Genomic DNA, 27,565 nt, shown 5'->3' with positions numbered 1-27,565 from the left:
CTTTAAACACGGGATTGTAATTTAACGAAATACTTATTTTCCCGTAGTTAAGAAGTGACGCTGTTCCCTCTGTCCTACCTATCAGTGGGTCAGATGCGGTCATGCACAGAAATATGCTCCAGGATTCAAAACCGATCTTGGTGCCTTTACTGCAATTTTTAGCCATAAAAACGCTTTTAACATATCCTCTACAATTAAAGCTCTGGCCTGGCCGCACAAAGTTGGCGCAGTGCTGCTGTTGTGTGTGCTTCGAGGCCTGTGTGCTCAGTGAGGAGCACCTGACGCCATTTTATAAACGGGGACGACAGTATGACAGTATTTCAAGAGCTCAACCAGATACTCATGTCCTGTCGGTCTTGCAGACTTCTTTCCCAGAAGCAGCTCTGTGAACACACTTTAAAAAAAATTAATACATCTTCAACAGCGTATTGCCTCATAAAAAAACAGTGAAGAAAAGCATTTTCTACGTTTGCCCAAAACAAAAAATAATCAACACCCTCTGAACAGAAACAGAGTTTTAGGGAAGAAAAAAAAGGAAGATCCAAGAGAGAAGGGATGAGAAACACTGTCAAATGCTACCTTAAAAAAAAAAAATCCACAAACCAACCAAACTGTCTTATCAAAGGAACTCAGATATGTATTTTAAGCAACTGTAGTGTACAGTATAGTACATACATACAAATAAATGAAATACTTGGCATGTGTAGGAAAGTTTTCTGAAGAGGAAAGGACAGAATATAAAGGGGTGTTACAGGGTTAATATCCTAAAACAATGCACATGGCAGACTAGTCCTTCCACACCTACCTACAGCTTAAGTTTCAGAACAGTCTTAAGGGTGAGGGACTCTTCCATGGCCCAGACCCTGTATATTATTTAGGACATAAAACCCAGTTTGCTAATGCATGACATTGACGGAGACCGAAAAGCCTGATTTGAGACATTTTCCTTCCTCTTTTCTTGTCCAGTAGCCCATTAAAACATTACCACTAAGTGTGAATGCTAGTCGTATTCTTAGACTGTAACACTTGGGATGGGGAGAAGTCTTTCAGAAGGAGGGGCACGGGTTTTCTGGTAGCATTCCTCACTGCAAAGTGCAGAGGACCCCCAGAGACATAAATGCTACAAAACTTCCAACCAGCTTAATGTGCACTGGCCTTGGCAACTGCACACTGCCTCACGTACCTGAGAGCTGTGTAGCACGCAAGCCTTAATTTACAGACAGATGTAATTCTGGCTGTAGCTGAAAGAAAGAAGCCATTGAAGCTTAGCCCAGTACTTGCCTAAGATCAGACAGCAGTGTTACGGAGGAAGTAAAGAACCTGCACCCAGAGGGATGCTGTACAGCTAGGAAAAACCTGTTAAGAAGGAAATGTTGCAGCTCCAGCGGTGCATTCAGGCTGCAGCCCCAGGTTTAACATCACTACTTCCATGGAAAGCATCTTGCAGCCTGCTATCACTGGCTGGCTGGCACACGAGGTTTGCAATGCACTTTCAGCAGTGCCCCATAGTGCCCAGTGCCCCTGGCTGCTGTGTTGGGTTGCCATGAATCACAGAATCATAGAATGGTTTGGGCTGGAACCGACCTTAAAGATCATCCAGTTCTGACACCCTGCTGTGGGCAGGGACAACTCCCACTAGACCAGGTTGTTCAATGGACCTTAAAGATCATCCAGTTCTGACACCCTGCTGTGGGCAGGGACAACTCCCACTAGACCAGGTTGTTCAAAGTTCCATCCAACCTGGCTACGAAGCACAAGTGACTCTCAGGGTAGAGTAAAGAATTTCTGACTCGAACTCCTGCACTGTGCTAAGCTCCAACGTGTCTCTGACCTTCTCCCCTCATAAATAACCTGCTTTTCAAGCACGCTGCATCCACCAGCTCCCACTGAAGTACTGAGGGTTTAGCATCCCTTTTTAAGGTACACAAAGAAATCTTGGCCCAGGCTTTGGGAAGGGGGAGATCTGTTATGTGTTATCACAGAAGTCAGTAGCCAACTTCCCTTCCCCTGAAATTAAGACTTAATAGAGATTTTTAGCCGTTCTTTCCAAAGCTCTACATTAACAGTCAGGCACCTTGTATCCTACTGCAATGCCCAGTTAACCTGAGCTGGTAGGTGGGTGCAGAGTGGTGTCTCAGCACCTCTAGACACCAGAAAGCTCTCCCATAGCTTCCTGTCCACTGCTTCATCTAGCTACCACCACACACACCTGGCAGGTGCTCAGTCAGCCACACCAGTGAGTGTTAAGGATCACATCCTCTCACTGGCTTGCTCCCCTCTCATGCCGCTCATGGCTGTGATCAGAGGGCTTTGCATTTCCATTAAGCCATAAGTATAATTACACAACACCACACCTCCAGTGAAATGACACCAGGAAATATAACAGATAAAAAAACGAGAGGTTTATTGGATTGTCAAATTAAACCCCAATACAGCAAATTATTAGATGTCTCCTATCAACAAATACCATTAATTGGTTTGATTTTAGAAGAGAAGTTATTTCCCAATGAAAATTGCTCCTTTCTCACCTGCATGATGACCCTCAGCACCGGCTATTTAAAAGCACAAGGTAATAGAGACCAATGAGAGCCTGGAGATGAAAAGGGTTTCACTTCCAAACATCAAGCTTCTATCTTTTAAAAAACAGGAAAAACAAGTAACCCAGTATAGCTTGATATAATCATAGCAGAAAGCAGCAATATTATAATGCTATAGAAATTTCATAAATGCAGATAGTAACTATTATTTTGAAGACAACAAATAGTGAATTCTATGCAATGATGACTTGGTAGGTAAATCTAGGCAAGTGGGAATGTGTAGTACAATAAAGGAAGAAGAATATTAAACAGGGATTAATGGCTCCAACTTTCAGCTCTTACCCAGGAAAGTCTCTGTCCGTGATGAAGGGAAAGACTTCCAGGAAAGGAAAACAGGCTGAACAGTGCAGGTATACTGTATGCTTGACATATGCTATACCAATGTACAGGGAGGGATTTGAGCAAGAGTTTTCTTCTTCTTTATATTAATTGATTAAAGCCAGTGAAGCAGATATCTACCACCTTAACCTCACAACTTCCATGTCAGAACAAAAAATAAATGCATACCTTGACAGTCCTGATGACATTGAACAACCACTATTTATATTACTTTCAAAGATGGCTTTCAATGGGAAAAGTTTGAAATAAATGCAGCCCAAGTGTACAAAAATAAATGAAATCACTATGAAAATTCCTCTCTCTTTCTCTTCGTTGATGATGGGCAACTACAGAAGACTTCTGACTACCTTCACAACTAGAATAAGCAATAGCAATTTCTGTATGTGTCACAGTTATATTTTGCTACAAAATAGTAATAATGTAAAAAACTATAAAAAATTGATTAACAGTTTAATGCAAGACAGTCAGGTCACAGTTATTCACATACTGACTCACACTACTAGTAGAAGTAACATCACTCTGCTATTCATTTGCATCAGCCATTGGCAGGTTATAGCTAATAGCTGCCCTCAGATTAGCCCAGAAAAGGGCACGCTTGCTCCTCTCCTTCGGCCACTCCAGGTAGGTTCGCTTTGCCATGAGAGCCTTCAGCTTGTGATACCTGGCAGGGATAATATACGGAGGGATTGGCTCCAGCAAGATGAGTATTAAGCTGTTGGAATTCTCACTGAATAACTTGTGATGGGCAAAGTAGAGCTCATAGTGACACCACTCGCTCTGCACAAAGTTGGGAGACAACACAAAGATCGACTTGTAGCTCTTCTCAATGCAGTTAATGATGTTCTCCACAATGCTCTTGCCGGGGACAAAGTTCCGCTCATGCTGGCACAGCTGTACGCCGCCCTCCCCCTTCTCCAGGTTTGGGATCAGCTCGTTCTTCACCCACAATGAATCGCGCTCGCTGTAGGAAATGAATGCATGGAACTGCAGAATGGCCTCTTGCTCTTTGGGGTGGCTGTGCCAAGCTCTCCGCTTCGTCTGCGTCCACTGCCACGTCATTCGCAGGTACCACGGCACATCCAGGTAGATGCACAGAAAGGCCACGACAGCCACCAGCAGCAGCATTAGCAGCAGAGCTGTCACAAGCAAGAGCATCGTGTTGCACGCCAGCTCAGTCAGGTGGAAGTCCTTTAGCTGCGTCCCTCGCAAGTCTTCTGGGTACTCGCACATGTACGCTGCCGGCCAGCCAAACAGCTTCCCCCCAGAATGCCTCTCCAGACGGACAAAGTCTTGAAGTTCACAGGAACACCGGAATGGGTTGTGCCCGGCTTGTAGCTCCCTGACCTTTGGGCAGCTCTGGAAGAAGTCAGCAGATGGGGTGAGGATCGAATTCATCTCTGTATTCAGGAACTCCAGGGATGTGAAGCCACTGCACCCCGGCAGGTCAGCCAGCCTGTTGGATGCCAGGTTCAGCTCTTTCAAGGACTTCAGCTCAGCCATCCCCTTGGGAACACTGGCGATCTGATTGTTTTGCAGGTCAAGTTTTTTGATGTTGACTGGCAAGCACTCAAAGACGGCATCCGTCAACTGATTTGAGGACAGGTCCAACTCTGACAGAGACTCAGCCCACTGGCATTGCTCATCAGCTCCATCATGGCGCAGCAAGTTGCTGCTCATGTCCAGATATTTCAGTGATTTCATGTGGCTGGTCATGAAGCTTACCTTGAGGAGGCTCTCAAATTTATTCCTCTGCAAAATAAGTGATTTCAGAACTGTTAGTGTGCCACAATTCTGGAACAATTCATCTGTCAGGGCGTTGTGAGAAAAATTTAAATACTGAAATGAGCTTGTTCTATTGGGGCAAAGCATGTGTGGCATATATGCATCATATATTGTCAAACTGGCAATATTCATCTCCGAAAACTGTCTGTATAAAATCTCCTGGTTGAAATAATAAAGCTTATTACGAACATGCTCCAAAGTTAGCACTTTCATGGAGCCACCCAAAGAGATTAATTGTTCCACAGAGCTTAATAAGGCTAGAAATTCATATTCAGTCAGGTCCACCAGTGGTCCTCGAAAAGTCAGATTTCTTACAGTCAAATGCTCCACATGTGAATGCCAAATAAGCAGGAAAATTTGCAAAATGATAGCCCACTGTAAGTCCACAGTGTCAAGCGTGAGAGCTGTTGTCTTGATTTTCTTCAGAAGCATTAAAGAAGGAGGGGGAAAATCTTTGTAGCTCAAGGTGTATCTTAAGTTAACTATCTGTAAGTTTTCTGAAGTGCTCATTCCGTCGTACAAGAGGGGAAAACTGAAGTTTTGGTTTGCTGCAAAAACAATGTGGACGCTCCTTGTATTCAAGGCCATCAGACTCTGAGGTTCATACAGAGAAAAGTATTCTAAGGTAAGGAAGACAGTATGCAGCTGTAAATGTATGATATACCTGAAGTCTGACCTTTGTATCATTGTGGCACTTAATCCTAGGTACTCTAAACGAAACATGTTCCCTAATTCCTGGCAGATGGGCAGGGCAGTAAACTTATTGAAAGAAAGATCTAAATGTCTAAGACATGCAAGAGTTTGACAGTAAACTTTCAAAATGTTATTATGAGATAAATCTAAGTATTCTAAATCTTCATTAAAAACGAAGACACTGAAGTCAAGCTCTGTAATTAGATTATGAGAAAGATTTAATACTTGAAGGTCAGAAAGAGAAATAAATTCTGAGATACTAAGTCCAGAGATCATATTATGTGATAAATCTAATATATGAGTATGGACTGGAATGTTTTTTGGAACATTAGTTAGCAAACTGCTTGAATAATTTGCAATAAATTCATCTTCCACAGTTGGCTGGATATTATTCCATAGTGTGAATGTGAAGACACAAGCGAAGACATAAATATTTGTAAGTGGTCTCATTATGCTTTCAGGTTTATCTTGTTCTTTTACAGAAACACAGCAGCATATCTTTGTTTTCTATTCAATATGTCTCAGTGATGAGTTCAGTCCTATGAAAAGAAAACACATGGAATTTGCTGGAATTGTTGAACTGTTGAATTTGGATTTATTGCTAAAATAAAATTCAATACAAAATTTATGTAATAAAAATTTTATTTTTACATACTCTTGTTCTAAGTTCTTATCAATCATCCTCACTTTCATTCTTTAATTCCAGTTATTGATTGTCTCAGTTAAGTGGAAATTAATTACTTTATAATGGGAGGAACAAAATCAGCAGTATGTTAAAACACAGAGATGTTAAGAAATTCAAATTTCTCAACAATCTTGAAAAATACAAAAACGGTACAAACAGACATCAATGCATTTTGGAGTAAAGGAGAACACAACAAGCTTCCCATCTGCTCTTTCCTCACGTCCACATACATTTGGGGACAGCACTCAAAAAGTTCCATGGACCCTCACAGGAACTGGTGCAAAAGCAACCTCTTCATTAAGAAGATCCAAAGGATATTCCTCTTCACACCCCAAAGGCCCATGACATGGCCACGCACCCCCTTAGGGTCAGCCAATCAGAGAAGCTGATCAGCTTTGTCTTTGCTAGAGCACAGACAGAGAGGTCCATGTTTTCAGTAAGCCAAGAATCTTGAGGAGGAATTATACTATCCTATTGTACTGGGTTTATGTGGGAAGGCTTTGGTAGCAGGAGGTCTACAGGGGTGGCTTCTGTGAGAATCTGCCAGAAGCTTCCCCTGTGTTCGATGGAGCCAGTGCCAGTGCTCCGAGATGGACCCGCTGCTGGCCAAGGCTGAGCCCATTGGTGACAGTGGTAGCACCTCTGGGACAGCATATTTAAGAAGGTGAAAAAAACCACACTGTGCAACTGCAACCAGAGAGGGGTGAGAATGTGTGAGAGCAACAGCTCTGCAGACACCAAAGTCAGTGAAAGAGAAGATGCTCCAGGCACTGGAGCAGAGATTCCCCGGCAGCCCATGGTGAAGCCCACGGCGGGGCAGGCTGTGCCCCTCAGCCCATGGAGGCTAACGGTGGAGCAGATACCCACCTGCAGCCCGGGGAGGGACCCACCCCAGAGCAGGCTGGTACCTGAAGCAGGCTGCGACACGGTGGGAAGCCCGCGCTGGAGCAGGCTCCTGGCAGGACCTGTGGCCCCATGGAGAGAGAAGCCCAGGCTGGAGCAGCATTGCTGGCAGGACTTGTGACCCCACAGGGGATCCACACAGGAGCAGTGCATTCTTGAAGGACTGCACCCAATAGAAAGGATCCACACTGGAGCAGTGTGTGAAGAACTGCAGACTGTGGGAGGGACTCACATCGGAGAAGTTCATGGAGAACTGTGGAAGGGACCCCATGCTGGAGCAGGGGAAGAGTGTGAGGAGCCCTCCTCCCGCGGAGGAAGGAGCAGCAGAAACAACTTGTGATGAACTGACTGTAATCCTCATTCTCCATCCCCCTGCGCTGCTGGCAGGGAAGAGGGAGAGAAAATTGGGAGTGAAGTTGAGCCCAGGAAGAAGGGAGGTGTGAAGGGAAAATGTTTTTAAGATTTGGTTTCATTTCTCATTATCTTACTCTGATTTGACTGGTAATAAATTAAACCAGTTCCCCCAAGTCGAGTCTGTTTTGTCCATGACAGTAATTTGTCTTTATCTCTCCATGTCCTTATCTCAACCCATGAGCCTTTTGTTATGCTTTTTCTCCCCTGTCCCGATGAGGAGGGGATTGATGAGTGACTTGGTGGGCATTTGGTGTCCAGCCAGAGTCAACCCACCACACTCATGAATATTGTATTGCCGACCTGGCTGAAAGCATGTTAACAGGAAAACCACAGCATAATCAGACACTACATATGAAGCAGTGGTACCAAAAATCTGAAAAAAAACCCACTTGACACTTCCAAAGACTCTGGGATTTCCTAGGTGTCCTAGGAAACTTCTAACATTTTCCAAGTTATCCCACAGTTCCAACTTGACAAAGAACCTCTCTAGAAATGATGAGGGACAGTAAGTCTAGGTCTAAGGATCAAGAAATCCAGGAAGGGAAAGAATTTGTGGATATGGAAAATGGTCCAGCAGAATTAATATCTGGACATGTCTATCAATAGCTTACATAGATTTGGAGAGGCATCAGTTCTATCATAAAAAAAGATGACCTGGGCACTACTCTCTGGTCAAGCATTAAATACAACACACAGACAACCTGAAGATGAGCAACTCATAAACCATTTCAGAAAACAGACATCTCCAGTTTTTTTCCTGTAAAACACACGAAGTTTTAAAATTGTGTAATCTTTTGTTAAATAAACCCCAAACCCCTATTTTTTTTCAGTTATAAGTTGTAAGTTGTCTTAGTCCTAATAATTTGATGGACTGATTTCAAAACTCATCCCTGCCCCTCCAAGTCTCCTAACAAGCTTAGTCAAGTTTTCTTTCAATTCAATAAAGCAAAAAAATGTGTCATATCACCAAAAGCAATAAAAGAATAAATTAGTAAAGTATAAATTTCTACCTCAATAGAATCCAGTTGAGAGGTCAAATCCTGTCTTCAGAAAGTTGTGCTAGGGTGTCTGAGCACAGGATAGAAATGAAGCTGGGATAGATGGTCAAAGTACAGTGTCACCCACAAGAAGAACCAAGACAAAGAAATCTGACCCAGCTTCCTTCAAAAAGCAGTTGACCCTGTTCTTCAGAGTCCAAGATGGTAGAGAAGCTCTTGAATCAAATAAACTTTTATCTGGAACTATCTGGAGGAACTTCCCCCTGGGCAAAAGGGACATCAGGAACAAAACAAGAAATATTCTGAAGGAAAACAAAACCGGAAAGATATTCTCAGTCCATGCTCCATTGCCAGATGAGTTTTAATTTACTCTGCATGCTATGCTATACACTGCAGGTGCATCACACAAGGTATGATCCACACTGTATAGCACTGAAGAGTGCCACAGTCAAAGAATAAAGCAGATCTCTCTAGCAAAGCAATATTAAGGAACAACGGTATCCCTCCGACACTATTTTATGACGGTATTAAATTAAGAGTTGGCTAAGAATGAAAATTGCCATACCAAATGTTTTTTTCCCTTTCTTCTTTGCTGAAAGTCAACATACAGATGAGCATTTCCACTGAAATTTCAAAATGCAAGAATATCTTACAACAGTGATGAAACACCAGCACCCGAGATTTGATGGAGTCCAAAACATGTATAACAAAAAGAAAAAAATGTAAACAATGAAGCAAATATAACCCACCTTTTGTGTGTGGAATTCATCTCTTGAGTGAAGAGCCAGCAAAAGTCCTCTGCATACTTGGTTAACATCCTCAAAAGAATTTCAAACATATGAAATGTTCAAGCTAGGGAAATCTCACACGAGATGCTAACTCCTTAATAATTACTACCTCAGGAATTAGAAAGAACCAGGTTTTATTATATAGGCTATAAAATTCTAAGAATTATTGACATTTTCCTACATCACAGGTATTAAGAGCACAATGAAAGGAACTTTTTAACATTCTGGACTCAAAATGTATTTACTTCTGTGATATTTACATAACGGTATGGTTTAGGAGGAAATAAACCTATCTGCAGTACAGAATACTCACCAAGGCAAGACTGCTTAAATAATTCTGCATTTCTAATTTCACTTCTGCTTCTGATGGTTACACAGATGTTCTAGAAATTTGTCAACTGCATTTTCTCTTCTGCTCAGAAAAGAGGAAGCAGAACCCTCACTGCCAACTTCTCTTCATATCAAAACCTCTTGCAGAGCTCTGCCCCACTCATGTATTTTTCTCACCAAGCAGACTAATTAATGTAGCACATTGACGGATGGCAATCTGGGAATGGAGGAATCCAATAAAGCAGCCATTCAATTAGCGTTTTGAACAGGAGCATGAGCTTAGGGACCAAATCAACAGAGCAAAGAGCGAGTGCATGGCAAGGGCAGATGTAAATAACCAAAACCAACACCTCACTCCCATAAGCCTCCAAACTAACACAACATGCTTCAGTAAGATTAATTAGCAGAGAAGAAAGAAGCAGAGATGAATAAATGAATGAAGATTTATTTAATTGGAATTAATTTTAAGATTAAATTCATGAAGTATGTAATGAATTCTTCAGGTATGAGCAATCTAGGGGAAGATGAGGCACCTGGGTCCATTCTGGACTCAGTCTAGAGCTTACTCCACCCCATAAAACAGTGCCTTGGAGAAGAGTTGAAGACAAGAAGGGTTTCAGCTAAAGAAGCTGAGAAGTATGAAAGTTTATTCTAGATACCAGTGCCAGTTACACTTCAAGCTTGCATTAGATTCCTTTGAAACTTTTCTTTTTGCCGTTATCTTTTAACTTTTGTAAGGAAGAACTTAGCCCTTTGCTTTGCTGAAAGAAAATTTTCCTTTTTCTTTTTTCATTTCATTTCAAAATGAATAGGCTAAGGCACTTGTTGACAGAACAATAATACCACATTTATGCAAGCCAGTGGCAGTTTTACTTCCAATATAATCTGTGAAAAAACATCGCTGCATGGACAAAATCAAATACACCACCAGCTTTCATCAGAGCTGACTCCAGTGCAAACAGCCATAAAAAGCAGAAGTATCTACGCCTTTACTTACCACTCTTCTTTATGAGACTTTAAAATACATTCAAATAAACAGTTTGCCATAAAGAAAAATTTGCAACTGGTTAAAATAAAACTGATACTTCTGAATACCTCTGTTAAATCATCAGGAACATTGCATTATGTTATTTTTACTAACCAATTCAGAAAAGCTTTGTTTGGGGCTCGTTTCAGTTCACTAAGTCATTTTGCATGATAGGCAAAACCTAAAAAGCAGTGTATTTCTGCTCATGCATCCTGAAATGTACCAGCTAAATACCATCCTTTCCATAGTCAGCATACATACACTCACGCAGATACCTTGTTCCATTTCTGAAGCTGATACTGCTGGGGTTTTTTGCAGCTGATTCTATCAATGAGCACCTGTCTTCACAAACAGCCTTTCCCCAAGGCACATTTCACATTTCTGTCTATATGTTGTGATTACTTACCCAGAGAAGAACTGCAGCTACAACTTGGCAGGGTATCAGAATCTATTCAGGACCAACACTGTGCCCAAAGGTGTAAAGAACCTCTCCAACTGGAACTGCAGAAGGGAACTTACTTTACGCATAAACAGACACAAGGATCAAAGCTGTGGAAATCAAACTGGTAACACAAACCCACCTTGCAGAACACAGAACTTTCTCATTTATTGGTTTATCAGTACTGCTTCCTCTTGACCAAGCAGTATCTACAAATGAGCATTCTAGTCAATCTCCATAAATGTTTCTGAAAGAAAAACCAGCTAAACTGAAGCCCTAAGTGAAAACATGCGTTTCACAGAGGTTTTGAACCTTCCTCTCAGCAGAATGCCTCACCTCCCACAGAGTCCTATTCTTTTCCCTCATGTGCCTTTCCCTGCTCTAACCCTCTGCAGTGGAACTTCAGCGATGATGCTTTGTAACATTTTCAAAGCTAAAATAGAGCCAAGCTCTCAGCAGGGCAACCCGTGTTGCATCAGGACTCCCAATCTGTTGCAGTTCAGTTTCTTTTATACTACACACCTCTTAAATATGCATAAACCCATGTACATTTTCTCTTCATTCTGCACATTTTCTAGGTTTTGGCGTGCGTTTAGCCCTATGTTACCAGTTTTCTATGTTGATATTATTATGTACGCAAAAATAGCATTCCTGCTAGTCACCAAGATAACTAGTCAAATGCCAGGAATCTGCTCTGATACCTGCTCTGATATCTGAGATCAGAATGACTGTGTAAATACACAGTCCCATTTCCTCACAACTGGTGTGAATTAGCAGTTACAGATTTCAGTGCAGAACCAGCTGCAGACTCTTATCACCAGGGTGCGCAGGAAAGGGTAGCTGCTTTCCAAAATGTGCAGATAAAGTGGTTGACATTGGCTGTGAGACTATATGTGGCCCCACGTATGGGAAAAATGTCTTTGTGAATTAAAACTGGTTTTATAGAAACTGTTCACAGTATGGCAGAGGCTAAAACAACTGAAATATTCTGCTATGTATCACTTGAGAAACTCATTCTTTCCCTGTGGAATCAGAGAAACTAGATGTGGTAATTCATTGCATGTGTAGCTGTTCTGTCAATTATTTGGCACATATCCTGGGCAAAAATCTAATAGTGTGTGTGCTTCTCATTCCAAAATACAAGTTTTAATTGCTCCCCATGCTCATTACAAGCCTCTCTTCCCAACATTATTCACTCAAGGATTTTGGACATATATCTAAACCCTGTAATTATACATTTCTGCTTATGATCATATCAGATACATTGCCAGAGGTCACGTAGTTCCCAAGTTCTTTCCGAAGTGGCCAGCAAACCCCTGCTAAAACCTTCTACTCCTGAAAGAATTAATTTCTGGAAACAGGTATGTGCTTCCACATGAGTAACAGGAAGGATTCCTGGTGCACCCTGACTTTTGGAAGGTTTCTCTGTCCTCCAGCCAACAGAAGAAGCCATATGGGTTCTTAAAGCTTCACACACAGCAGGGGGAACTTAGCTGTATTACAGAAGTTTCAAGGGCTACTGACAAAACTCTGAGGCTCTTCAAGAAAATTTTCAAGCAAGCCACCATGTCACAAACCAGCTGTCCCTAGTTGTGTGAAAGCGACAGGCAAACCAAGCTAAGTTTGTTCCATCCTCCATTTTCTAAGGGTTGAATGAGTCATACACTGAAGCATTAGTTGGACGGGAACGAGGAAGCACAGAAAACATTTGTTTCTGCAGTCCTGAATGAAATGTCTGCAATTTTGTAGGAGGTGTGTTATACTCATTTTGAGACTAAGTGGGATGAAAGAGCTAAAAGTGTTAAATTGACCTTTCCCCTACAAATCATAAACAGTTGCTCACAGTTCAAGACTTCAAGTCAGGAAACCTCAGTTTGCTTAGACCTCAGGCAAAAAACACCAAGAATTAAAAAAAAAATGTTAATAACAATGGAAGACAAGAATGAGGTAAAATGCAAACATTTTCTACTAAATGAGGATTTCATCTTAACATCCCTTCTCTCGTCTTCATGATGAAATACACCTCCTGCTTGCTGGTCATCAGTCTGGTATTCCAGATGGCAAACACCTCCCCTCCTGCCAGCAAAGACAAAGTTTGCTGTGATCAACTTCAGCAGCTGTGAATGTTTGTTGGAGCCCAGCCATGTTTTCTTGAAGCCAAAACAGCACAAGTACAGGTAGAGAGGTCTGCTGTATTTCTATAAAGGAGAGCAAATATTGTAAACATAGCTTGTCTTTATGACTCCATGAATAGAGGGTCTTACCTGCTGTCACAAGACCTGGCAAATTCTTTCAGCCTCTTACTGGTTATTGCCTTTCTGATCGGAACTTATAGCTGTGCTGCAAAAGATAATGTTTCAGCTAAAAAGGACAGATTCTTTTAATCATAAGCATAAAATAAGATGTATGGTTGAGAAGAAAAAACCCAGAAAGCTAAAGAAATATCATGATCTAGGAAGTTAAGTTTCTCAAGATATAGCCAATGATGATGAAGGCAGTTCTGTTACTGCAGATACCCTCTCAGTCCCCTTGGTAAGGGTATGTCTCAGGATCAAAATGGTACCAGGACTCTACCATAGGATGGGAATTAGAGCTCTGATTGTCAATTCACTACTCCTCCCTCACAACAGTGCCAAACTATAAGCCCCAAAAGGTGAAGGAGCTCATCTTTCCTTTTTATTTTTCTTTTCTTTTTAAAGAAAAAAAACCCCAACCTTCCTTCCTCACTCAGTCCTCCTTTGTGGAATGCCCATTTATGTCCACCAGTGCTGGATATTTATAGACTCCTGTATCTGGGTCCTAGCCTTTTAAGCTTCACTGAATCTAAGAAAACACTACCCAGGAACCATCTCAGGCTCTGGACTTCTAGACATTCTCAGGATGCATAACCTTCTCTCTCACAAATTTATTTCAGCAAAAGAGGTCCTGTGGCCGAGTTGATTAAACTTTGTGATTAATGCAGCTCTGCAAACTCTACAGAAACTCAAGCATTCTCCACATGACTATGCCAACTTTTCCAGATTTTATTCTGCTGAGAAAAATTCAATGCAGTATTTCAAGCTGTATTTCAAAATCCACATCCAAACACATGCATGATTTGCTATCTCTGTATCAACCTCCAGAGACTTCCTGTAAGGTGATAAGAATTTTGCCTGCAGTTAGGAGGCAGCACAGACAACTATGTAGAAACAAGGTTATGTAACAAAAAGTTAAATACATTGAACAACCAATGGAAATCAAAAAGTATTTATTGCTTCACTAAGAAAAAGCAGAAGAAACTCCATTAGAAAGATTCTTAGTCTGCTTCCCCACACCTCTCTGCATCAGCCATTGGCAGGTTATAGCTAATAGCTGCCCTCAGATTAGCCCAGAAAAGGGCACGCTTGCTCCTCTCCTTCGGCCACTCCAGGTAGGTTCGCTTTGCCATGAGAGCCTTCAGCTTGTGATACCTGGCAGGGATAATATACGGAGGGATTGGCTCCAGCAAGATGAGTATTAAGCTGTTGGAATTCTCACTGAATAACTTGTGATGGGCAAAGTAGAGCTCATAGTGACACCATTCACTCTGCACAAAGTTGGGAGACAACACAAAGATCGACTTGTAGCTCTTCTCAATGCAGTTAATGATGTTCTCCACAATGCTCTTGCCGGGGACAAAGTTCCGCTCATGCTGGCACAGCTGTACGCCACCCTCCCCCTTCTCCAGGTTTGGGATCAGCTCGTTCTTCACCCACAATGAATCGCGCTCGCTGTAGGAAATGAATGCATGGAACTGCAGAATGGCCTCTTGCTCTTTGGGGTGGCTGTGCCAAGCTCTCCGCTTCGTCTGCGTCCACTGCCACGTCATTCGCAGGTACCACGGCACATCCAGGTAGATGCACAGAAAGGCCACGACAGCCACCAGCAGCAGCATTAGCAGCAGAGCTGTCACAAGCAAGAGCATCGTGTTGCACGCCAGCTCAGTCAGGTGGAAGTCCTTTAGCTGCGTCCCTCGCAAGTCTTCTGGGTACTCGCACATGTACGCTGCCGGCCAGCCAAACAGCTTCCCCCCAGAATGCCTCTCCAGACGGACAAAGTCTTGAAGTTCACAGGAACACCGGAATGGGTTGTGCCCGGCTTGTAGCTCCCTGACCTTTGGGCAGCTCTGGAAGAAGTCAGCAGATGGGGTGAGGATCGAATTCATCTCTGTATTCAGGAACTCCAGGGATGTGAAGCCACTGCACCCCGGCAGGTCAGCCAGCCTGTTGGATGCCAGGTTCAGCTCTTTCAAGGACTTCAGCTCAGCCATCCCCTTGGGAACACTGGCGATCTGATTGTTTTGCAGGTCAAGTTTTTTGATGTTGACTGGCAAGCACTCAAAGACGGCATCCGTCAATTGATTTGAGGACAGGTCCAACTCTGACAGAGACTCAGCCCACTGGCATTGCTCATCAGCTCCATCATGGCGCAGCAAGTTGCTGCTCATGTCCAGATATTTCAGTGATTTCATGTGGCTGGTCATGAAGCTTACCTTGAGGAGGCTCTCAAATTTATTGCTCTGCAATATTAATGTCTCCAGTTGAATTAATTTGTCACATTTTTGAAAAAGAAGATCTGTTAAATCATTCTTCAAAAAATTTAAGTATCTAAAGGGACTGTCAAACAAAGGACATAGCATATGTATCATCTCTGATTCAGCTATTGTCAAGGCTTCAATATTCATGTTTGCAAATATTTTGTATAGGTTATCTTGTGAGAAGTACAAATCTGTGATTAAAACTTTCTTCATTGTCAATGCTTTCATAGACGTACCTGAATAGTCAAAGTCATAGCTTTCAATTTCCGACAATTGTGTTATACCATTAATATTGCAATATTCAATGGATGAGTGCCATACAGTCTGTAAAATATCAGTAAGAGCACTCCAGTCCACTGACACATTTGTCAGTGTCAGATTTTGTAACCTGGATCCTTGTCTGAAATTAGATAATAAAGCTATTAATTTTTTTACATTGCCATTTGTGATTTCTGACAAGGACAGGCTTTCTGTAGTATTTTGTATCACAACCCAGTCAAAACTAGCTTCAGACTGATGCCTGTTTGTGTACAGGAGTAGCAGGCTCTTGATTTTATTGTCATAGCTATCTTCTGGAAAATTGTTAGAAACAGATGTAAAGAGTTCATTTTCCACAGACAGGCTGACATGGTTCCAAAAAGTTAATGCAAACAAACACTTGTAAAGAAAAAAGTTTCTGAGGGATCTCGTATTTTCTGTCATACTGGTTTCTGGTTCCTTGGATACGCTCAATACTTTTCTTATTTGTCCATCTTTGTTCTAATCCTGTAGCAAAAGAAACACAAAAAACAGATGGTATCACAGAGATTGTTTTTTTAAGGTTCCAATTTCTCACCTCTCCCTTTGACTCAAAACGCAATGAAGGCACTTCTTATCACTTGGGAGAGCCATTCTTTACTCAGAGAACACCACTGAAATATCTATTTGACAAATATGCTGTACTTAAGATATAATGAAACCGTTCCTTACAAAACATGCCTGATTCCATAGGTGACCAAAATTTGCTGCTTACTTACAGAATCATTGCTGTGATTCAATGTGTTATGAAGACTTCCCACAACTGTAATGACTTTGATCCAAAAGAACAGTATTTGAGGCCAGTATGGATCCTTTCCTCAGATTCTCTCTTGAAGGATTAGACTCAGAGACATTTATTTAAAGGACTTTTGACTATAAAACTTGGAGGGAAACACAGTTCAAGAGACTGAATCAAAGGTTGGATGTCTTTAGGTAGCTGAGATTGGTCATTACTGCTTACTTTAACTGGGGTGATGGAGGTAGGGGGTAGGATGTTCTATATTTATGCTATAGGAAAGTTTGCTTCTTGTCTGGGCTAAAGCATCTCCTGAATCTAGACCCCACTCTGAAAGTGGGGTGTCCCTGTGTCTGATCTGTTAGATGTACACAGAGAGCACCAAATGCACACTGAAAGTATTTGCATGCCGCAAAAAAATACCAGTTGTAGAACCTCTGTACACAAAATCTAGCCCTGATCTATGGACACTGACCTCAAATGTCTCTGTTGTGAAAGAGGGGGTTATTTAAACACAATTTTGAGAAAAATCATAACCGTGGATTTGCTTTGATTTTCCCTAATGGAGGACACTTCTCCTTTCTGAATGTAGTTTAGGGTAGCCAGTCTTACTTTAAGTCAGCCATTGTGAATACTGCCTTAAAACTCCTTTTAGATATTGCCATAAATGCATCAGAACACCTCTCTGAAAGAGGAACCGGTAAGAACTCAGCTAACATTTTAATATGTGTAAATGTTGATTTAGAGTTGTTTTCCAGATTTTTGAAATCTTGTTTCCTTGGTGCATTTCCCCCCTCTTCTTCCCATTACTTTCAAATCGTAGTTGTCTGAAGATTTCCGTAGTGCTTATTCATGACTGCACTGGCTTTCAGCTTTCCCTTGATACTTAAATAGCTAAACTGTAAGTTCATATTTCTAGTGACTCTGCAAAGAGACAGTAATAGCTGTCATTTGTTGGACTAAAGCTACAACCTCAAGGACTTCATCCTCTGCACCATTAACCATTCCACAAGCTTGCTTAGAATTACATTACTGGATCTAATATGTATATTGTCCTTGATCTAACACAAGCTGTATTATGAAATCTCAACATAACATAAACAGTACAACATAAAACAGTCCACTGACTTCTTCTTTTGTAAAGAATGCATGAAATCATCTAGAAACAGTGGGGCAATACAGCAAAACTTTTCCAGCTTTTTTCCAGATTTTCATTTGTAAAAATTACATGCAGCTTTACCATCATAGCCCTCAAAAGGCATTTGGGCATGCTGTTTTGCTGATTGACCGGATACCAAGCAAAAATAAATTCCAAATCAAACATAAGAATAAATGCAGTTTATTATATTACACTATAAAAAAAATAGCATGTGATATGATAAAAAGAAACTGTACTAGTTATTATGCACAATATGATAAAAGAGCAATAGGAGTGAAGCACCTGATCATTACTGCAAAGTGTTACGGAGACAAAGAAAAGGATACATCACCAAATACCACCTTAACATCACGCAGGCCCACACTTCAGCCGGGAAGCTCTGCTGCAGCTGGCTGCAGCAGAAGTCTCTCGGTAACTGGGAAAATCCCTACGCAGTGCATCCACCCATAGGTGAGGCTTCTGGCCAGGTCCCAGAGCTTGCCCAGTGAAAAATATATTCAGTGAAAAAAAAAAAAAAAAGTGTACGCACCTAGTGTATGCAAACTTTTAAATTTAGGCTATGTGCAGGCGTGTGCTATTTCATGATTTGTAAGGTTCACACATGCCAGGGACACTGGCCAGACACCTGAGCATGGTGGAGTTACTGTCATGACTCAGCTGCACACAATATTTGTTGTCTGGATATTCCTGCTCGTATCTTGCTCGTTCAGGGGCTCAAGACAAACACCACCCGCTCATTAAAGTTGTCTTTGAGCTCCCTGAGCACACTGTCCAAGTTAAGCGTTCCCTAATTAAAGACAAAGGCTTTTTCATAAGCAGTAATCAATCTAATAAATTTTCACCACATACGTGCAGAGAAGAAAAGATAATAATCTTTTATCTAGATAGACAGATAGATAGATAGATAGCATCTTCTATCCTGTTCTTCCAAGTGTTTGGGCAACACTACTGATGTTTATGTAATCAAATAAAATATATAGCTTCAAGAGAAATCTGGAAGAAAAATCTACCTCCAAATAATTATTTCTTCTTAGGACAAAATTTCAGCAATATCCAGGGGCTAGGTGAAAGAAGGATATGATTCTTCCACATGTGCTTAATCTTCTCTCTCATTCTTATATCCTGGCATTCAGTCTAACTATTTACAAGCACCTTCAAACTTTCTTTAGAATATGCTATGAAGCCACAAAATTAAAAACTGTTGTAACACATGACCCATGATTTGGGGGCTAGCACTGGAGAAATTACCCTTCATAGTCATATCCCTTTTAATTCAGAAGTATCCTCAAGTCTTCAAACTTGATAAAAAGAGCATTATCAAGATATAAGCACAGAAGCAATCCATTAGGGTAAGCAAATAAAGACCATCATGAGAAATTGTCCTGTTGTTTAAAGAGCAAGAGAAGAAATCAAAATTGAGGTGTTAAAGGAGTTTTTCCAATATAAACTCAGTATAAACTGACTAAGCTTTCATATAAGAAACATACAGAATGCATTGAGCTGTGATGGTTCATGATTAAGGCATGCACTTTGCAAATTATTGGCATAATACAAAACCCAAACATTAAAAGTATGTCTTTCGAATGAATGAAACATATCAAGTTAGGCTCATTCCTGAAGTGTAGAAAAACTGTTTCCATTAAATCACTGCAACCCCCATAACTATGGACGTAGTGCAAATACAAAGGAACTGCTATTTGGCCAGCTTCTTCAGATAAATTTCCTGAACATAAGCAACTTTACTCTCATTTCTTAACAATATACTTGACAGTACATCATACGCTTGCTAATAATCCCCTATGGGAAACATGGTTTGTTATCAAATAAGATGCAGAATATAAAACAGTTTTAGCTAACCAGCAACCAGATAAAATCACCAAAATGAAAAGTTTCTCACCAGAAATCCCTGGTCTCTGAAAAAGCAGAAAATGTACTCAAGAGAAACCAAAACCAAAACTTCCTGTAACTCTATCCTACTGTGTAACAACACTTAGGAACGCCCAAATTCTTTATATAAATGTTTGTGCCACCTACTGACATTTTATGAAATGGCATCTGCTTTCCTCCAGATGTATTTTCCACATCTGACATTACTGTAATTCCTCCATTATTTAATTTTTATTGAACTATATATTTTCATGCTTTGCAATAGATTAAGCAGGGGAAAAATTAATCTTTTTACCAACTTTCTGTCTTCATCAAATTAATATAAGTACTTCTTCTGAGCAAATTCATCCTCTCTGAACTTAATAATGGTCTAAGTCTATACACATTATTCTGATGTTTTGTTTTGCATTCAGCTATACCAATTCAGTTGTCACATCCTTATCAAGGCTGGTTTACAAAAGTACTTTTGTCTTATTTTAATTTCTATTTAATGGGAATGGAAAAATAATATCTCTCTCCTGCTCCAGCAGTATTGTGATTGGGTTAAATAGTGGATATGGGAACAGAGCAGCGACTTCAGTACAGAACACTCAAACACTTGGATTATTATCCTGGCAAAGACATAAACCAATCTCTCTTTATTTCTGTACGATGTTGGTCAGAAATTCCATCTTAGCTGAGATCAAAATACGGAACTGCCACACTACCGTGCTACCTTTCTGGGTTAGCATACCATAATGCATTCATGATTTAACATGTCAATGATTCAGGAAGCAGAGGAAATAATCTTTAAAATTACTTTTTCACATTAAAGCTTATTCTATACATTATATTTTATTTCTCAGAGGTCATCCAAAAAAAGGAGGGAAAGACGGGACACGTAGTAAGCAACAGAATACGGTCAACTCATATTCTCTGCTGTTATGCTGATGACCCTTATGGTGGCACTCTATGATTCCTTCTCCATTTCTGTTCAATACAGACAAGAGTATTCACAGCTCATTTCCAAATGACAACTGGTAATACTGTTATATACAAACCTCACCACTGCCTGCTCTTAGGAAGATTTTGCTATCCATCCTTAGGATGAGATAAAATCCTAAGGTAAGACCTTGCTTCCACCAAACATGCATTCCTGTTTTAGAATATAACAGTTTAACTGCTTGAACATAACCTAGCTATTACTCTAATGAATACAGAGCCAGACGTATGTTTGGTTAACATGTAATAACTGCTGTAAATTAAAGACTCTTATTCAAGAGTCTATCTTCAATTAAGTGACAGTATGAGCTGGCCACTGTTGTGATTTTGAGTTCTCCAGTTCTGCTTATATGTTATAACAATAGATAGAGCATATGTTCAACAGCAAAATAAGCATATTAATATCAATTGCATGCCATTAGTCCTCATATTTACCACTTGGATTTACCAGGGCAATCACTGGAAGAAGATTAGCATATTCCTCAAATGTTATGCATACTTCCGTGTTTTGTTAAAAGTAACCAAATGTAGTTGTTTCCTCCCATCTTTTCTTTATACTTACCCACATCTTTTCTGAAACCCATTAGGAAGATGATGGCAACTCAACTTAGAGTAGTAACAAACTTCAGCGAAACCTGAGATGCATAGCAGCGTTCAATCTCTATCACTCATTTATTTCAAAACCATTTGCAGTATCACCATACTGACAATACAAGGGAAAATAATTACTTAAAAGTGAAAGAAAATTTTAAAACGCAAGTGCTAAATTCAAGAAAGTAATTTCAGAACTTAGGAAATTAATGCATCCTTCTATGCCAATAGAGATACATACATGTTTGTTCACTTATAATGTTAATTTCATCCTGAAGCAATAACTTCGTATTACAATAGTGATGAATACGGTCTTGCAGCTCTAAAATATGCATGGCCTTCTACAGAATCTGCAAAACAGTGTTAGATCCACTTTACAGACAAAATTACCATCTATCATGGGGAAAAACAATCTCCAGCTATAGAGCTTCATCCATCATGATTCCTCCTAAGACACTGCCCTTACTCTTCCGCAAGCTCCACTGAAAAACACAAGCAAAATCCTTAGGGCCACTCTAGATTTCATTTTCAATAAATACATCTTAACTTTAATAAATTAATCTAAAAGATGCTAGAACTACCCGCACGCTCTGATACTTAAATTCTCATAGAAATGCCTTCTAAATAAACATTGTATGATGATACGAACATTTGTTCTGCTACTGCCTACCTTAATCGGAAACTCAGACTTTTGCCTGAGAAGGGTGTAAGTCACGTAGCATGACTGTATTTTTGATGCATGCTTCAGAGAGCTGGGGCTGTATTTTGTGACCTCCTATAGCAGCTCTCCTCGGTGACTCACATGCATGATTTTGCTTCCTGTGGCGACAGTAGCTATTTCTTTCTTCTGCAAAGGAAGGCTAGTGCTAGCAAGGATGCTATGATGACTCGTGGAGCTGCCTTTTATCACAGTAAAAGGGCATGCTTCACCGTGAAATGAAGAGGCAAAAAGAGGAAAGGGTGTGAAGGATGACACCAACCAGAAGGCTGTTGGGCAAGGGCCTGCAACAGCCCTGTTCAGCCAAGCGCTTCTGGCGTGGCTGTGGGTGCCCAGCGCTGACACTGGTTACTGGAAATGTGCCCGCACACCCCCCGGGTTCTTCTGGCGGCATTTCCTGTAAACACAGACCAGCGCCGCTGCAAGCGGCATCTGGAAAGCTCCATCTCCGTTAATTCCACAGGCCCACACTGCAGTAGGTGCTTAGCTGCAGCTCACCCCGAGGAAGGCTTAAACTTTTTAAACACGAAAAATAGTATTAAAATGTGGCGCCACCTCAGTGACTGGACCCACTCGTACTTAAGAACGCCCGGGTACGGCCGCTCTCACACCGGCGTTGCCAACGCACCCTGCTGCCGCCCCGCTCCCCCCGCGCCTATCGCTCCCGGCCTGCGCTTCCGGCGGGTCCCCGCAGGCCGCCCCCCGCCCGCGGGCTGCCGCGTCCCACAGGCGCCGCTCAGCCCGCGCCCCGCCGCCGCGCGGAGAGCCGGGGGCTCGCAGGGCCGGTAACGGCGGCTGAGGCGGCGGGGCAGCCCGGAGCCCGGGTGCGGCTCAGCAGCGGCGCGGAGCGCCCCTTCCGCAACAGGCGGCCGCCTCAGAGCGACGGAGGGAGAGCGAGGGAAGAGGAGCCGGCCCTGCCTCCTCCCCGCGGCCGCCCGGCCCGCTGCCGCCCGGCCGGCTCTGCCTCCTCCCCCCGCTGCTGCCGACGTGGCGGGGCGGGGAAGGGGAAGGAGCAGGGGGCGCGCCGGCCGGGGGACTGCGGAGCGGTAAGGAGCGCAGCGATTTCTTCTTTTCTGCCGCTTTTGAAACTGCCTGCGGGCTCCTCACTAAACTCTGCCCCAGAGGGGATTTCGAAAAGAAAAAGGAAAAGAAAAGAAAAAGAAAAAAAAAGGAAAGGGGAAGCTGTGGCTGCTGCGGGTTTGAGGGAGCGGCGCCTCGGCTGCCCCCGCTTCTCCCCGAGCGCGGGGCAGGTGGCAGGGGGAGCTGGCGGCCGCAGCCCGAGGGGGCGTCGCCTCAGCCCGCAGCGTCCCGCGGAGGGAGGGGTGACAGAGGTGACAGGGGCGCTGAGCGAAAGGGGAGCGCGGTGCCGCCGGCCAAAAAAGTTATCCCTCCCGGAGGCGCTGATCCCCGTCTGAAGGCGGCCGTCGGCGGCTGGCTTTGCTTTCCAGGCGGGATTAAACTCCGCCGGCGGCGGGTCGGCAGGTGCCGCCAGCGCCAGCCCCTGAGGGTCGGCCGGTCCCGCTGGCCGCCGGCGGCTCTGGGCGAGTGGCGGCCGCTGGCCGGGCGCTCCCCCGCCGCCCGGTCCGGAGCCGGCCTTGGCATCTCCCCCACGAGCTGCCTGTAGGCAGGAGTTGCCTCTGGGCGGGGCGGTCCGGGCAGATGCAGGTCGGTGTAGCCTCACTGATGACAGCTTGGATGGCGCCTTACCCCCGGGCCGGGCGCGGCTGGCGGCGGCTCACGGACGCGGTAATTCGCTGCTACCTGCCGTGCGCCGGTGAGGTTGAGCAGACAACTGCAGCGACCTTGGCCCAAGTGGCCCCCAAAGGTGACCCAGTCCTGCAGAAATTCATGGGCGCGTGTATGTGTGATCCTTTAAACAAGCGGTTAGGGGCATTTTCTTATTCAGCTCTAATCCCTGTGGAAAATTATGATGCATGTGTGTACAGATTTTGCAGGTTTTGGTAGAGAGGATCCTCATATCTGACGGTGGAATTTGATTTACAAATCGATTTTCTTCAGGTGATGCTGCCCATCACACAGTGAGTACTGTTAATGGCAATATTTACCTACACTAAAGCATTTTATAGTATTTGCTGTATTTGTAATAGAAGACTGCAAATACTTGTGGCAGATGCAAAGATTCTGACTTGTAAATGTATGTTTTCTAAAGATAATTAAGTTACAGTGTAAGCTAAAGTAATATAAGTGATACCAAGTGCTTGTTTATTTATGTTTCTTGTTCACTGATCCCAAATGCTCTTCTTGGAACTGTTGAAACAGCTCATCTACATTCAAGTGGGATAAACACGATGCTAAAGACACAGAGGTACATGATCCTATAGACTTTAATAAAATGTAGTGATTTACATACATGCTTCTCAGGCAGATGTCTCCTAAATCCCAGTCATATTTTGCTTTTTTCTTCCCCACCCCCACCCCCGCAACTCAGCATATGGTCAAGAGCTTGCAACGACAACTTTTTGTCAAGGGTTGTCATCTGAGTAGAGTGCCAGGCATATTGTTGCCAACACGTAAGTGGTAGTTGTAATCACTGTACAGTAGTTCTTTTGGACTGTGCCAGTGCTGCTCCTTAATCAGCTGCAGAGGTTGCTCAGTGGCCATTTCTTTCCATTCCTGGATCCTCAGCCCAATGACTGCACAGTGGTGGAAAATACTGAGAAAAAATAAGTTACATTGGAAGATAAGGGGCAAATACAAGAAAACTGGTTCATAACTTAGAAAAAAAAATAACTGTACCTTATGTAAGCTTACCTTGGTTTCAAAACTGAAGTTTAATCATACAGCTGGAATTTTAGGAACAGGTGAGAAGTGTTGCACTCCCCAAACAGTATGCCTTTGAGACAAGGGATGCAGAAACAGTGTGAACAATGAATGCTTCCTGTCTATGAAATGGCTGCAGGGACCATGGCATGTCATGTTCTCAAATTATGCCCCTTCTCCAACACATAAATATCACTATAGTTTTTGTCACGTAGTGTTTGTCATCCTCCTCTCCATCAGTCAGCAGGCTATAGGAAACTCTGGATGTAGAGAGCAAGAGCTGCTTGGCTATTGCAGCTCAGATTATCCTGTTCTCCAGTGGTCTTTCATACGTGTCTAATAGGGAATCTAGGAATTAACCACATGGCAACTCTTACATTTGACTTCTCTAGACAAATGAACATCCTTTCTCCCTCACCAGACTGTACTTGGAAAACAGTAATGCTGCACTTCATACTTAAGTGAGATCCTGCAAGGTGAATAGAGTATTCACAGTATCTTATGTTATTCACAGTAGCTTATGGTAAACACTGCATATTTTATAGTCATTCAAATGTTTATGTAACCTAAAAGACTTAATTTATTTTCTTTATTCAGAATTGAAAATGTCTGAAGACGTATGTGATGGCATCCCATCTGAAGAAAATCCTGAAGTAATGGAAGTGCCCAACAGTGAGATATTGCCTAACAAGTCAGTATCACACCTTGTGGAAGCTGAGATCTTGCATGAGTCTTCACAAGATGAACATGGACGGGCCACTCAGAGTGCCAGTAATAGACAAGAAGGAGACGTATTTATTAATGATAACCCTTTGACTGAAAAAATAATTGAAAGTCTGCCTTCCAACGGAGAGGCGACTGAAGACATGCCCACTGAGTGCAATGAGACTGTAAGCCTTGATACAGAACCTGTATCTGAAGACACACTGCATGAAGAAAGCAGCCCAGTAAGTCATAGTTTCTTTTCCATAAAAGCCCTCCCCTCCCTGCTTTGAAGGGGCAGTATTTTGTACAATGTGTATACTGTTTTTCACAAAAGCTTAGAGTTGTATACAGAAAGCCTGCATGGGAATAATATTAAGTTAAGATAGCAACATCAAGCTTTTGGAAACTGGGAATAGTTGAATTTCTCTTTGCCAATATGATGTTAATTTGGTCTTTCTAGCCTGGTTGCAGTAAAACTACACCAGAGCCTAAACCTTAACTAAGAATCTAGTCCATTTTGCATAGATATAATACACCTGTGATTTTGTTATCTGGCTTTCTGTACAAATCTGCTTCATGCAGTTCACAGAATGAACCTAGAAGAGGACAGATTTTAAGCTGCATATGCAGCACTGAATCTTGCACTTGCTAGGTTTCAAGTCACGGACTTTACAAAACCAGTGAAACGTCCAGTAGTTTTTTACTTATTCTAGGCCAGTAGTCTTTTATTTGTGATCCACAGACCTTTGGGAGTCCTGTGAGTAATTGCAGGAAGTTAATAAAAGAAAACTAAGAAAAACAAGGCTTTTTTTACTGTCTATACAGCATCCAAATCCAATACCTGTGACATAGCTGAAGATGTTCTCATCTCCACTGAAAAATTTTCAGGCATCCATGAACTGGAAAAGGTTAAAGCACATTGGTTTAGTCTCTCCACAGGGATCTGTACATTGTACAGTGCAGGCCTGTCTCGGGATACTTCAGCTTTTGGTTTTGAGTTGATTGTGTAGGGATGATATGCTACTGGAAATTTTCTTGAGACAACAGTTTCTTAATATGATTTACATATGGAATACTGATAATCACTTAATACCACACTTCAGAGTAAAGGTGGGCAGCACCTCCTCTGGCTGTCTTTTTATTGAAATCAGTTGTTAGGCGTTCCCTGTGCACATCTACTGGGTTACACCTTTGAGGAGACTCAGGCAGAGAAGTCTCTAACTCTGGCTCCTGGTAGAACCCAGGAAACAGACGAGTTCCTGCCTCTCCCTAGTAATAGCCCTAATAAACTTGTATGGCTTTATAGGATTGGGTGCCTGAAGAAATATTAGGGAATTTATAAAGACATCTTTTTAGGTGCTTTCAAGAATAGGTGATCTGAGCTAAGCTTCCCATTCTGCTTTCTTGTGCACAGAACTTCACATAATACCTGATCTATCATCATTTATTAAATGCTAGACTTTGTTGCCTGATAGCTTTGTGTTTCCTCCTGCCTTTGGAAAACATGAATTTTAGACAGTGGAGTAATATTTTTGTTCTTATAGACCACAGACTCCTCATCTAAAGCAAGTAGATGGGGAGCTTGGGGTACCTGGGGAAAGTCTCTTCTGTCATCAGCTTCTGCCACAGTGGGTAAGTGTTCAATCGGTAAAGTACATGGAAATAAATTGTAATTTTAATGTGTCATTAGACACGTTAATGTTGCATCTTAGAGATTCATAGACAGTTTTGTCCTGATATGCTTAGCAAACATGATTTTTTTTTAATGGGAAAAAAGATCTCCATAAACTGTCAAAGTACCTAAATATTCCTTTGGGTCAGATTACAGACAAGGTACTAGGCTTGTTTGTTAAGTTAGTGAATTACCTTGTGGTGGCTTCTTCACAGAAGGGGTACATGATCTGATACTGTTACTATCAGCCAGAGGTTTATGGGTTTTGAAATGAAAGCACTCCAACCCAGATTTGTGCACTTGCATGATTGTGGTTTATACACCATGACCTCTATCTATGCAATCCAAATTCACTTCTCATAAATCATTCCAACTTTCATTGACACCCAGTCAAACTGTTAAGCTATCACACCAGACTTCGGAATAGAACATACTGAAACATGGATACTATACTCCCTCTCCCTATACTCTCATTTCAAATAGTATGT

The 27,565-nt window shown here is 42.1% G+C and overlaps 3 protein-coding genes and 1 long non-coding RNA gene across 15 annotated transcripts in view; 2 read left to right on the top strand and 2 right to left on the bottom strand.

Moving 5' to 3' along the window:
* Positions 1 to 400: 400 nt before the first annotated feature.
* Positions 401 to 3,049, top strand: LOC308072787. The gene is made up of 2 exons (XR_013931787.1): positions 401 to 1,644; positions 1,719 to 3,049. It is a non-coding gene; the product is annotated as an uncharacterized lncRNA (long non-coding RNA).
* Positions 2,381 to 13,851, bottom strand: LOC308072134 (toll-like receptor 1). Of its 10 annotated transcripts, none has more exons than XM_080408611.1 (4): positions 10,963 to 13,851; positions 9,161 to 9,229; positions 8,424 to 8,713; positions 2,381 to 5,950 (listed from the first exon to the last, which is right to left on the bottom strand). In XM_080408611.1, the coding sequence occupies exon 4, from the start codon at positions 5,859 to 5,861 to the stop codon at positions 3,459 to 3,461; it is 2,403 nt and encodes an 800-aa protein (XP_080264737.1). In that variant the 5' UTR covers positions 5,862 to 5,950; positions 8,424 to 8,713; positions 9,161 to 9,229; positions 10,963 to 13,851; the 3' UTR covers positions 2,381 to 3,458. The 10 variants fall into 10 exon arrangements, with proteins under 10 accessions (XP_080264737.1, XP_080264740.1, XP_080264743.1 ...); XM_080408614.1 differs by having other exon boundaries at positions 8,424 to 8,674; XM_080408617.1 differs by having other exon boundaries at positions 8,424 to 8,481.
* A 374-nt stretch (positions 13,852 to 14,225) lies between these two features.
* Positions 14,226 to 22,006, bottom strand: LOC308072267 (toll-like receptor 1). Of its 2 annotated transcripts, none has more exons than XM_080408894.1 (2): positions 21,872 to 22,006; positions 14,226 to 16,315 (listed from the first exon to the last, which is right to left on the bottom strand). In XM_080408894.1, the coding sequence occupies exon 2, from the start codon at positions 16,250 to 16,252 to the stop codon at positions 14,291 to 14,293; it is 1,962 nt and encodes a 653-aa protein (XP_080265020.1). In that variant the 5' UTR covers positions 16,253 to 16,315; positions 21,872 to 22,006; the 3' UTR covers positions 14,226 to 14,290. The 2 variants fall into 2 exon arrangements, with proteins under 2 accessions (XP_080265020.1, XP_080265019.1); XM_080408893.1 differs by lacking the exon at positions 21,872 to 22,006 and adding an exon at positions 19,640 to 21,097.
* Positions 22,007 to 22,826: 820 nt separating this feature from the next.
* Positions 22,827 to 27,565, top strand: part of FAM114A1 (family with sequence similarity 114 member A1) — a 37,468-nt gene continuing 32,729 nt past the window's right edge. For both annotated transcript variants that reach the window (XM_080409015.1, XM_080409014.1), the window contains exons 1-4: positions 22,827 to 22,965; positions 23,866 to 23,958; positions 25,298 to 25,647; positions 26,950 to 27,037. In XM_080409015.1, the coding sequence (XP_080265141.1) occupies positions 25,306 to 25,647; positions 26,950 to 27,037 (430 nt within the window). In that variant the 5' untranslated portion in view covers positions 22,827 to 22,965; positions 23,866 to 23,958; positions 25,298 to 25,305. The remainder of the gene's footprint in view (positions 22,966 to 23,865; positions 23,959 to 25,297; positions 25,648 to 26,949; positions 27,038 to 27,565) is intronic.

The sequence above is a fragment of the Falco punctatus genome (genome assembly GCF_963210335.1).
Source record: "Falco punctatus genome assembly, chromosome: 1".
In the NCBI taxonomy this organism is placed as follows: Eukaryota; Metazoa; Chordata; class Aves; order Falconiformes; family Falconidae; genus Falco; species Falco punctatus.
The sequence above is the reverse complement of the archived record's forward strand: the minus strand, read 5'-3'. Positions and strand labels throughout refer to the sequence as shown.